Here is a 13,164-nt window from a genome sequence, read left to right as displayed (position 1 = left end):
ACTTTAAAGTAAACATAATGTTAAAGTCCGCTACCTCATTGGTCTCAGAGCCATTTCATTTGTTGGTAGTTTTTATTCTAGTTATTTCATTTGTTTTGGACCAGTCTACTCTATTCCTAAATGCATTTTTGAGAAGATTTTCAAGTTATATCTTAACAGTCTTCATTCCAATTATCTTTTGAGTGTCTCTTTCAAGTTTAGTATGGATTAAAACCACCTGAACAAGAATACCCAATCCCAAACGATAATTCCAAAGGTGAGGCCTGAATGAAAGGGCATGAGAGGGTATGTGTTAATAACCATATTAAATTAAAATAATAAAACAAAGTAATTGAAAGAATATATTTTAAGACAACTTGAAAAATCTCAGATAATCAGATTCTAAAAATGAAAAGAGTTTTCAGATCGATCTAATAATTCAGGAAGTTCCAGGTCATCACAACCATCATTACGTACAATACCTGAAATACTAAATGAAGAAAAATATTGACTTCCAAGATAAAAACATAGATTTAAATGATTGGAATATTCCTAAATATTTAAACAAAATACACATTATTGAAATTTATTGCAATAAAAAGGGACTAGATTTTATATAAATATTAATGATGATTAGATGTAGCAGAAGAGACCGAGAGTACAAGTTTATTGAAAACTAGAAAGTCTTCTTCGCTTGGTTCAAACATTTCCAGCTAAGAGAACTTCGGAAATCAATTTGTCCATGTTTTGGTAAGAAGAACCGCTAGGTTTGGTAGCATCCTCTGCCTTTATCTTCCACTCCATTGCCTTCTTCTTCAATTCTATTCCTTTCTCGCCATCCATTAATTCTCTAACAAGTTTTTCTACTTCATCTCTTTGAACATTATTATCTATCTCCATCCCAATGCCCCACTCAACACAACAATATCGACAATTTGTCAGTTGCTCAGCAAAAAAAGGCCAAGAGATCATTGGAACTCCCCAACACACACTCTCAAGTGTTGAATTCCACCCGCTATGTGTTAAAAAACACCCTATTGATGGGTGCTTTAGGATTTGTTCTTGATGACACCAACTTGCTAACATGCCTCTATCTTTTGTTTTGGTAACAAATTCAGAAGGAACAATAGCTGAATTGCCTCCCACAAGATCAGGCCTTATAATCCACAAGAAGGGTTTTTCACTATTTGCTAACCCCCAAGCAAACTCATTGAGCTGGTGAGGCGTTATGATAGTTATACTACCATAATTTACATATACTACCGAGTTGGGTTCTTTTGAATTTAACCATTCCACACAACCTGATTCTTCTTTCCATAGATTGGAACCTATTGATTTCAAGTTATCATCCTTAATTTGATCAGCCAGCAACATAAGTGGTCCAATGGTGTATATACGAGGGAGCATGGAAGATAGAGCATCCAACACTTCTTGTTCAAATGGGTCAAATGTGTTCAAAATGACAGCTGAAGCTCTTGGAGCTCTCTCAGTTTCGTGGATTTTGAAGTTGAGCATGATGTCATTCTCATTTGTAGTTCTGACAAAACTTGGAAGATCCTTAAGACGAATATTTTTCATCCCGGGAATCCAATCAATTGTAGTTTCCAAGTATCCATTTGTTAGATAGTTCGCATCTGTAAATCGCACCAAAGTAGGGTTGATCTTTGTGAATAGCCTACTTCAATGTAATATAAACAAAAGTAGCATTCAATTTTGCAATATATATGTAAAGTAGAATTCAAGTTTTCAAACTTGACAATTTGATGGCTATAATAAGTGTAACTGATATAAGGAAAATATTATTGCATCTCCCATGCACATACAAACTTCACATTTGTATGTTTGATTGTAAATTGAAGTGAACCTGTATGATAATTGGAAGTGATATTATTACCCAAAAAAAGAAAAAGAAAAATTGGACATGACATATTAGTAATGCACATGAGAGAGAATTAGAAAGATATAATTGCATCTCCCATGCACATGTAAACCTATATGTTCAACAAATCGAAATATGCTATATGTTCACTAATTCCTAATGGGTCTTGTTAGTGGGTCATCTTATGACAGTTGTTAATAAATCATTTTAAAAAATATAACAAGCAATCAAAGAAATTAATTGTTTTTTTTCCCATAAAATGTCTTTAAAAATATATGCTAAACCAATGCTCTTAGGGTATTCATTAACTTTTTTCATTCCTATTTATGAGCTAACATTGTCAATATATGATGATACAAAATAAGAGACATGATCCAATGGAGTAAATTCCATACCATACTGACTGGTATAATCAAAATTCATCTATTGAAGGGTGAACTAGTACAAAAAACTCTTAAATCGTACCGCTTAAAATATTGGACTATACTGAGCATACTCGCAAATATCAGATATCTCCAAAATATGAAAATTAGGCTATACAAAAAACTTGAAGAAGAAAGAAGAAGTTAGTGGCAGAAAGCTCACGTTGCCATCGTCGCTAGTTGTTTTTCCATGTTGTTAGTCGCGGCACCATATGGTATCCAAGGGATTCGAATGAACCCCTAAGTTAATTGGGAAAAAATTAAAATTTTAAAACTTTTTTTGTTTTCACCACCCTAAAAATGTCCAACAATGAATCAATTCAACACCTACCTTTATCTTTGGCCATTTAAACAAATAGAAAAAAACCAAACAACAAGCCAATTTGATCTAAAATCTAGAAAAATAGCAAGCCGAACAAAAAAAGAAGAAGTAATTTGTTGATCTTAAATCTTAGAAATAGACAATTATGTGAGTAGAAAAGTATAGAAACTAAAACATAATTAAATGTGAGGTGGTGGAAGTGAGGCGTAGGACAATGGGAAGTGAAGACATTTTTTTTTTTTTTTTTTAATGATTGTATTGTTGTGTTGAATTGTTAATAGAGTAATGTATAAGACATCAAAAACTTTTCTTAACAAATTACAAAGAGTTGTCAAAGTTTAGTTGAATTGAAATAAAAGAATAGAAAAGAGTAAAGATAAAATAAAAAATAAAAAATTAAAGTATTGTAGGAAATAAATATATTTAAGACCGTAAGCAATAGTAATTAAAGAACATTTAACAACCATAATTAATCTTAGCAACAAAAATTAATGCTTCATTATATTAAAAAACAATATATCTAATAAACTTAAGTTTATCTTTTATTCTCTTATTAATTAGTACTGTGGATAAAGTTATGATAAGAAAATTATATATACCATAAGATTCATCTTCTAAGATAACTCGTATTAATTTGAATGACCCACTAAAATAAATTTCTAAAACCACCACTGCATGTAATGTGCCATCCCCCCCCCCCCCCTCTCTTGCGCTTCTCCTCCTGTTTTTTTTCCAACAGCTTCTCTTTCTTCTGCTTCCTCCATTTTGACCAAGGTCGCATCTCTCTTGTTCTTTTTTTTTTTTTTTTGTATAATAAAGATGATTTATTTATAAACTATGGATCACTATTCCTTTTTCTTGAGTTGTGTGTGTGTCTCTTATTTTGTGTGTTCTGACATCTCATGTAAACTTATTAAATTAAGTGCCAAACAAATGAACAATTGTAAATTTTCAAATACATTCTCCTTTATTAGCTGCCACTCAATTTGTTTTTTTGTTTTTGTTTTGTTTAGTTTTTTTATTTTTGTTTTTTGTTTGAGAAGAGCTACTCACAATGTTAAGAAAGAAATTTTTTGTGTTTAAAAAAAAATTAAATATCATCTTTTTATTATTATTACCATTTAGAACATTAGGTTATTGGCTTCATTATTATTATTATTATATTATTAATGGGTTGATATTTGAGCAAGAAATCAACATATATATCTAGTGAAAAATGCTTTTTAAATTTAACGATTTTTTATATAGTCATTTTATAAATAATATATAGAGCGATAATTTTGAAATTGTAGATTGATATTAGTAGGTACCAAAATAATTTGTATTTCTAACCAAACTAAAATAGTTCTTGATACATTACTATTAACTCCCTTCAAATGGAGAAATTATATGGTTCTCATCTCTTTTTAAATCTTTTAATTTTCTTTTCTTTCTTCAAAATAGAGATTCGTGGTATTGAGCAAAAAATACAAGGAATTTGGAGATTTGAATTATACCTTTGAGGGGTATTAAACCTCGTTCAACTAGATGGCGATAATGCATATAGCTCAAGAAGCCGCAAGCGCTAGGCGTCCAGAAAAGCACACATGGAATTCCGAACTTGTCAGCAGCATCAAGAGTGAAGGACATACAACCATCTGCGACAATACAGGTAACAGGAGGCACATTCGAAGACGAAGTGTCGTTGAGTTTGGAAATGAGGTTGCAAAGTGGGAGTAGGCTAGCCTTTGTGGTGGATTCAGCAAGAGCGATTATGTCTTGGCTGACATCTGCGTCTACTGGTGGGAGTCCATCGGTAATGGTTTCGAAGTGAAAGTCAGGCAAGCCATCAAGGGAGCTGGGACCTCTAGACCAGAGTAAACGTTTGTGGATAAACTCTGTGTTTACAAAAGTTACGTGGAACCCTTTATGGTGGAGGAGTTTGGCTAGCTTGAGCATTGGATTTATGTGGCCTTGAAGTGGTGCTGGGACGCAGACTGCATGAGGTCTAGTAGCTGTTGTAGTGGAACCCATCTCTCTCTCTCTAGAAGGGGTCGATCAACTCGATCCAGGCCTTTTTATAAACAAACTGCCGAACATAATTTTTCACGCGAGTCATGTGACTATTGAATACGAAGAAAAACAAAGGAGCAGGTAAATCTATAGTTTTTTTGTTCATATTTGCTTGAAGGTCCCACCGGGAGTCGAACCCAGGTCGCTGGATTCAAAGTCCAAAGTGCTAACGACTAGAGCATAGCAAATTAGCAATCAAATTCAAAAATTTATTGCTGGACGACGAATGCACTGTTTTGAGATGTACGTTGGCCTAATCCCATTGAATAATGGAACTGTGAGAGTTTTGTCCAAGAGTGCAATAAGGATTCAAGAAAGATTTCAAGCCAAAAATAAAAAATAAAAAATTGAAGGGAGGATGATTTCTAAATAGACTATTACATTTATGTTCAACTTCCCATTAAAATAATGGTAACAATCTAAGATATTGTGATATTACATTACATAAGGGATCTTAGAATAAAATAATGTGCTAATCCACCATCACCAGGTGTTCAAAATATAATTTAAAAAATGGAAAAATTAAAGATAAAATCAAGAAAGATTTCAAGCCAAAAATAAAAAATAATAATTTGAAGGGTAGATGATTTCTAAATAGACTATTACATTTATGTTCAACTTCCCATTAAAATAGTGGTAACAATCTAATGCATTTTAGATATTGTGATATTACATTATGTAAGGGATCTTAGAATAAAATAATGTGCTAATCCACCATGACCAAGTGTCCAAAATATAATTTAAAAAATGGATAAATAGAAGATAAAATGAAAATTAATCTAAGACTATTACAGCCGCAACAACAAATTTCAAGTATTTACAACACAAGTTTTAGTATGTTACAACAAATAAAATAGTATGTCAAGGCAAGCACAAAATGAATGTTGTCCTATTTTATTAAAACTGTATCGCATAGTATCCTTCTTCAATGGGAAGGCATCTTATGGTAAGGTATACCTAATCGGGTACAGAAACAAGAATGTTTTAAATCTAACTCTCTCTCTCACTAACTTAAGTACAGGTTCTACCACTTACTTAGACACCATTGTTGCCACCACGTTTCTGCCACATTGCCGGTAGTAACCCCCGGGTTTGAAAGTCTCCACCTCCGCAGACCTGATGCCCTTTACTGCTTCTGTTTCTTTTTCTCATGGGAGGTCATTGACTGACTCATAATATTTTCCTTTTTACTTGTTTTTCTATCTTACTTTGTTAGAAATACTGAATTGAATAGTATTGTATTTCTCACTGAAAGAATATACATGAGTGCCTTTATATAGGAGGCATATGAGTGCAGTACAAGTAAATATGAGTGTAGTACAAGTAAGAGTGCTATACAAGTAAGAGTGCTAAACAAGTAAACTAGTTGGGCCTAAAGCCCACAACACTATATATGTTAACAACCCCCCTCAAACTCAAGGTGGATGTGAGACCAACTTGAGGTTGTCAACCAAAGTACGAAGGCGTCTCTTAGGATGTGACTTGGTGAAGATATCTGCAAATTGATCTGTAGAGGAGACTGAGATTAGCTTGAGAGCACCATGGACAAGATGATAACTGATAAAATGACAATCGATCTCGATGTGTTTAGTCCGTTCATGGAAGACATCATTGTGAGCAATATGAATGGCACTTTTGTTGTCACAATAAAGAGGAGTAGCAGAGGATGTCGACACACCTAAGTTTTTGAGAAGCCATCGTAGTCAAAGAAGCTCAGATGTGGTATCAGCAAGGGCATGATATTCTGCTTCAGTACTAGAACGGGCCACATGAGTTTGTTTCTTGCTTCGCCAAGAAATCAGAGAAGAACCAAGAAGAAAGCAATAACCAGTGGTGGACCTGCGATCAGTGGGATCTCCTGCCCAATCAGCATCAGAAAATGCACGGAGAACAAGAGGAGACCGAGCAGAGTAGAAAAGACCATAGAAGAGAGTGCCCTTTAGGTACCGAAGAATGCGCAGAACAGCAGCATAGTGAGTCGATCGTGGAGCCGACATATATTGGCTCACCTGGTGAACAGCATAGGAAATGTCTGGACGAGTAACAGTGAGATAAACTAGGCTGCCAACTAAGCGTCTGTAAAGAGAGGGATTAGACAATGGTTTCCCCCTTGAGGGAGTCAAATGCGCATTAAGCTCGACTGGAGTGTCAACAGTCTTGCTATCAGTGAGTCCAGCTCTAGACAAGAGTTCAGAGGCATACTTGGCTTGAGTAATGTAAAGTCCATCTGTAGAATGAGTGATTTCAAGACCCAAGAAGTAGCTGAGATGTCCAAGATCTTTCATCTCAAATTGCTGACTGAGAAAATCTTTGAGTTCTTGAATGCCACTGAGGTCATCACCAGTTATGATCATATCATCCACATACAGGAGAAGTAAAATAGTGCCTTTGTCAGTGCGACGAAGAAATAAGGCAGAATCATAATGACTGGCCATGTAACCCAAACGAGAGATGGTAGAGCTGAACTTGGCAAACCAAGCACGTGGAGCTTGTTTAAGGCCATAAAGTGCACGTCGAAGGTGACAAACCTTGTTTGAGTCAACAGAGAGACTAGGAGAAGGTTGCATATAAACTTCTTCACTCAAATCCCTATTAAGGAATGCATTTTTGACATCCATCTGGAAAAGATCCCATTTACTGGCAGCAGCAACAGCTAAGAGGGCACGAACAGATGAGATATGAGCAACCGGAGCAAAGGTCTCTTCATAATCAATCCCATACTCCTGTGTAAAACCTTTTGCAACAAGACGAGCTTTGTAGCGCTCAATGGACCCATCAGAGCGAGTCTTAATCTTGTAGATTCACTTACAACCAACCACAAATTTCCCAGGGGGGAGAGTGACCAAGTCCCAAGTATGGTTTTTAGATAATGCATCAAGTTCCTCTTTCATTGCAATCTGCCATAAAGGGTCAGTGGAAGCCTCACGATAGGTGTGAGGCTCGTGCAATGTAGCAAGGGCAGTGTAACAATGATAGTCAAGTAAATGTGCAGGAATGGACCTTACCCGAGTTGAGTGACGAGGTGGAATGTCTTGTACATGATCTTCAGGCGGAGCAGGAGCAGGGGAACTAAGATCAAGGTTAGGTAGCTCGTCTTCAACCTGTTCATCTTCCACCTGTTCATTAAAAGGGGAACTAGGAAAGGGATCAAGGATTTCTGGTGGTTGGACAGAGAAGTTAATAGGAGAATCAGGAGCAGCTACAGAAGGATCAGGATCAGCTATAGGAGGGTCAGGAGCAGCTACAGAAGGAATTTGCGTCTCATCTGGAAATAGATCTAAGACAGAAGAGGAAGATAAAGAAGCACAGAAGTGAGAGAGCTCGACAAAGAGGCGATGTTCCCAAAAGACAACATTGCGGGAGACACGAAGACGATGAGAAATAGGATCATAACATCGATACCCCTTTTGAGTTTCGCCATAACCAAGAAAACAACAAAGTCTTGACCTAGGCTCAAGTTTTTTATGCTCATGTGGCTGAAGAAGAACGAAACAAGCAGAGCCGAATGAGCGTAGGTGGTGATAGTCTGGAGGTGACCCAAAAAGGCGCTCATATGGAGTTTGATTTTGGATGACAGGACTGGGAATGCGATTAATAGTATGAACAGCATGAAGAGCAGCTTCGCCCCAAAAAGGAGCAGGAACTTTGGCAAAGAGAAGAAGAGCACGAACAGTGTCAAGAATATGACGAAGTTTTCGTTCGGCTCTACCATTTTGCTGAGAGGTACCTGGACAAGTTAGTTGATGAACAGTGCCATAAGAATGCAAAACAGCTTGGAAAGCATATTGAGTGTACTCAAGAGCATTATCAAATCGAAAAATTTTGATACGTTTAGAAAATTGAGTTTCAACCATTTTTGCAAAATTAGAATACACTTGTAATAATTCAGAACGATGTTTCATATTAAAGATCCAGCTATAGCGAGAGTAATCATCAACAAAGACAACAAAATATCGAGATCCACCAATACTAGAGACAGAAGAAGGTCCCCAAACATCAGAATGAATAGGGTCAAAGATATCAGTGGATATAGATTCACTAGAATTGAAAGGCAAAGCTGGTTGTTTTCCTAATTGACATGAAACACAATCAAAATTTTCTGTAGACACTGAACCTAGCAAACCTCTAGAAGCCAATTGTTGTACACGGGAAGAAGATGCGTGACCAAGTCGAGCATGCCAAAGAGCAAGAGAAGGAATAAAGGAAACTGTAGCAGCTGTGGCAATAGAAACAGGAGCAACAAGTGGAAGACGAAGGTTGTCCACGGGAAACATACGTCCAACTCTGGGACCGGTCCCTAGCTCCTGTCCCGTCCTTGGATCCTGCACAATACACCCAGAATAATCAAATATGATTCGATAACCCAACTCAGCTAATTGTCCCACAGAAAACAAATTGTAAGAAAGGTCAGGAACATTAAAGACCCCAGAAACGGAGAAGTTGGAGGTTGAAACGGAACCTATATTATGACCAGACATTGTGGAACCATTTGCTATGTGAATAGTAAGAGGGTGTGGTGCAGATTTTAAGTTCAGAAAATAAGGACGAGTGAGGTGTCATGTGATTGCAACAAGCAGAATCCATAAGCCAAGAGGAAGGAGACATACCGGACAAAGCTGAGAGAGAAGAGGAATAAGATGCATTACCAACCATACGAATGACATTGGCGATGATGTTTTTAAGGTCATCTGTAGTCATGGTGAAAGTGCGACCTGAAGTCTTAGACTGTGCAAAGACGGGAGCCATTGGTTGGACACTCTCAATGTTAGCAATAGTGGCAGAAGAACCTGAAACAGCTGATTTATTGCGCTGAAAGCAAGTCTCAATATTATGGCCAAAACGTTTGCAAAAATTGCAAAAGCATTTACTAGATTGTCTGCGATGATTGTTGCAAAAGGAAGAAGACCTGTCCTTATTCTTCATTTAGAAGCAAAATATGCAAAAATGGATTGCAAAAATGAAATCTACGTGAAAAACTGAGTAAGGAGAACCTGGGCCGCAAAAAGTCAACTCCAGAAAAGTCAACAGTAAAAGTCAACAGTCAACAGTCAACGATCAACGGTCAAAGTCAACGGTAGCTGACGTGGCAGGCTGATTTGGCTTGCTGGCGTGGCTTGCTGACGTGGCAGCTGACGTGGGCTAGGGCTGACGTCAGCAGGATCAGTATGGCGCGTGAAGGCGCGTGAGCAGGCGCGTGGCGGCGCGTGGCAGCGCGTGGCGGCTCGGTTCGGCGCGTGGAGGCGCGTGGGCGCGTGAACTGCAGTGCAGTACCTTCTGGCGGCGCGTGAGGGCGCGTGGAGACTCCGATGACTGTGAGGTTTTCACGAAAAGATAGATTGGAGCAAGACGATCTTCGTGGTACCTTCGGAAAGTTTTTCGGAGCAATATTCACGGCGGTGCCGAAAAAGGCAGTGGTCTTTGCAGTGTTCGGACTCCTCAACGGCGGCTGCTGCAGGTCCGGAACCTGAGGACGATGTCTGGAAGACTCAAAGGTTCAACGGCGAAAGGCTGCGGCAGTTGTCGTGACAGCGGAAGCAATATTGAGAACGGAGTTACACCAATAAAGACAAGATTGCTAAGAAAAGGTCAGAGCAGTGGCTCTGATACCATGTTAGAAATACTAAATTGAATAGTATTGTATTTCCCACTGAAAGAATATACATGAGTGCCTTTATATAGGAGGCATATGAGTGTAGTACAAGTAAATATGAGTGTAGTACAAGTAAGAGTGCTAAACAAGTAAACTAGTTGGGCCTAAAGCCCACAACACTATATATGTTAACATACTTTTTTCCGTTTTGTGTGTTTGGACTTTGGAGCCACGTGAACATCAATTCCAACCTCGAATCTTTATTATTACTTTTTTCTTTTATTAAAAAAGTATATATCTTTTGCCAATTATGTTTTGTGCGTCTGATTGTCCACGCGAACATCTAGTTCAAGGTTTTTTTTTAATTAAAATTTATTTTATGGAAAAGGTTTACAGGTGAACATTAGTTTGGAAAATGTTTTAAAAACTTTTTATAGGAAAAGAAAAAAAATAACTAAAATTTCGTATGAAAGTTGTATTAAATTTTTTTTAAAATAGTCAATTAAAAAAATAACAATTTGGCTGGTTTTAACTTTTTCCATGCTTTTTATTCTAAGTGTGTTACTTAATTTGTATATTTTGGGTAACAATAATTGTTATAGTTGCATTCTTAGAAACAATTTAAAAAAATTAAGATTACGAAAAATCCTATCTAAAATTGACTATGTTATACGAAAGATTACGTGGGTTAGTTATAATATTAATTGAAAAGGAAATGTTAGCAAAACTTGAATATAAAAAATCATTTAGTAATTTTGTATCTCAATAAGCAAGAAAGATATATATTAAATAAAAATAAATAAATAAAAATAAATTTGTTATTTAATTAATATTTAAATATAAGAAAATGCCCAACTTGAATAACTTTTCGCATTATGACTCAAAATCGGTTGAGCCAACCTTAAGAGAAGCTTCAATTTTATGCTGGGTTAGGCGACATGATTTCTAAGTAAAGTGCATTGGTTCTCACTCCTCTTATATTAATAATAGATCTTATTAATTAAATTCATAGTGTAATGGTTTTGAAGTGAAAGTCGGGCAAACCATCAAAGGAGTTGAGACCTCTAAACCATAGTAAACGTTTGTGGATATACATTGTTTACAAAAGTTACGTAAAACCCTTTATGGTGGAGGAGTTTGGCTAGCTTGAGCATTGGAGTTATGTGGCTTTGAAGTGGAGCTGGGACGCAAACTACATGAGGTGTAGTAGTTGTTGTAATGGAACTCATCTCTCTCTTTCTCAATCTCCAAAAAACACACACAAATTGATAAGAACACTTTGGATAAATGGACAGTCTAGGTGTTTTTATGGGTAAACTTAGGTACAGTACTTAGGTATTGTTCCTTAAGTTCAATTTTTAAAATTTTTCCATATGGAGTTTTTTCTCAAGGGATAAAAGTATATTTCTTAGTTAAATAGCCACACGGTTAAATCTTAAGAAGGAAACCTAAGGAACAGCACTAAGGTACTATACTTAAGTTTTGTACTTATTGTAAAGTGGTTTATAAATTTTTTTTTTATTCAAATACATGTGACTTACATGGGAGGAACCGGCTCATCAACTTCCTTACAAAAAAACCCATTAAGAAATAAAAGAGATGAATTAGAGTCCCAATTTGAAGAAAAAGAAGTCTAACGAACTAGCATATAGGCTAGTTCATTACAATAACGATAACAAAAATAAAATATTACAACCGTCATATGTACTTGAATATTCTTTCTTTACTGCTTATAATTTTTGTTCCTTATAGTCAAGTTTTCAAATATATGTCTTATTCTAACGATCATATTGTTTTTTGACTGAGAAAGGTAGAAACGGTCATATTTTCAAATATCATACTTTGTTAAAACAATTTAGGCAGTCCAAAGAGAGTCCAAAATATATACATATATTCTAATGCATAACTAAATGCACAACAAATTGAAAATAAATCCTAAGTAAATAATCAGAAGCATTCAAGTAATTATTCGGTGATGCAAAAGATTCGAAAAAAAAAACCATAACACAACACATATAAACCAATAAGTTCGAGAGAGTAAAAATATACACCGATGTACTAGGAGAATCGATGAAGAAGACTGAGAACTTACCTATACGCAGAAGAAGACAGAATCGGAGAAATCGAGAGAATCGGCGAATAGCTTGAGCAAATCGGCGACACCAAAATACAAAAACCAAAACGAAACTTTAACCCGCTTTGCTCTGAGAGACCTAAACCATAGAGAGACCCAAAGCCAAACAGTCATAACTTCGGTTCTAAGATTAGAATAGAGAGGAGAGAGCGGGTAAAAAAAAATTGGTGAGGGGGATGGAGATGAAAATCAGCGAGGGAGATGAAGATAAAAAGAAAAAACTCTGAGAGGGACATGGAGATATAAAATTATTTATGCTAGAATTTGTGTGATAAAAATGGTGGAGAGGATTGGGAGTGTTAGCTCACAAAAGCGGAAGAAGAGAACATGAGTCTGAGAGAGAGAAAGGCTGAAAAATAATGAGTGGCTGAGAGAGAAAGAATGAGGAAATTTTATTTGGAAAGAGAGAGAAGATTAATAAAAAGAAATAGCATTTAGAAATAGAATTCTACTGTTTATCAATGAGGCTAAAAATTTTAGCATTTAAGTCTATTTTATTATTAACATTGTTTATATATTGTGGAAATATCTATAGTTGAAAAAGATTTATGAAAATACATGTTGTGTTGTTTAAATAATAATTTATTAACAACACAACTAAACATGCCATAAAATATTTGATGTGGAATGTTTTTTTTTTTTTTTAAAGAATATTAAGTATTTTAACACACATACAAGGAGAGAAGAGAAGGTTTGTTGATGAGTTGAAAAATTTGACATTTGGTACATCTGATATTAATGCTCTAGCAAAGGTTTTTTTTTTTTTTTTTTAAGTTAATATTTGGT

General features: G+C 35.9%; 1 protein-coding gene across 1 annotated transcript; it reads right to left on the bottom strand.

The window, feature by feature from the left end:
• Nucleotides 1-585: 585 nt before the first annotated feature.
• LOC142642514 (7-deoxyloganetin glucosyltransferase-like) lies at nucleotides 586-12,697 on the bottom strand. The gene is made up of 3 exons (XM_075816885.1): nucleotides 12,337-12,697; nucleotides 4,099-4,670; nucleotides 586-1,613 (listed from the first exon to the last, which is right to left on the bottom strand). Exons 2-3 carry the CDS (start codon nucleotides 4,613-4,615, stop codon nucleotides 679-681), a joined length of 1,452 nt encoding a protein of 483 aa, XP_075673000.1. The 5' UTR covers nucleotides 4,616-4,670; nucleotides 12,337-12,697; the 3' UTR covers nucleotides 586-678.
• Between the last annotated feature and the right edge of the window lie 467 nt (nucleotides 12,698-13,164).

The sequence above is a fragment of the Castanea sativa genome, chromosome 7 (genome assembly GCF_040712315.1).
Source record: "Castanea sativa cultivar Marrone di Chiusa Pesio chromosome 7, ASM4071231v1".
In the NCBI taxonomy this organism is placed as follows: Eukaryota; Viridiplantae; Streptophyta; class Magnoliopsida; order Fagales; family Fagaceae; genus Castanea; species Castanea sativa.
The sequence above is the reverse complement of the archived record's forward strand: the minus strand, read 5'-3'. Positions and strand labels throughout refer to the sequence as shown.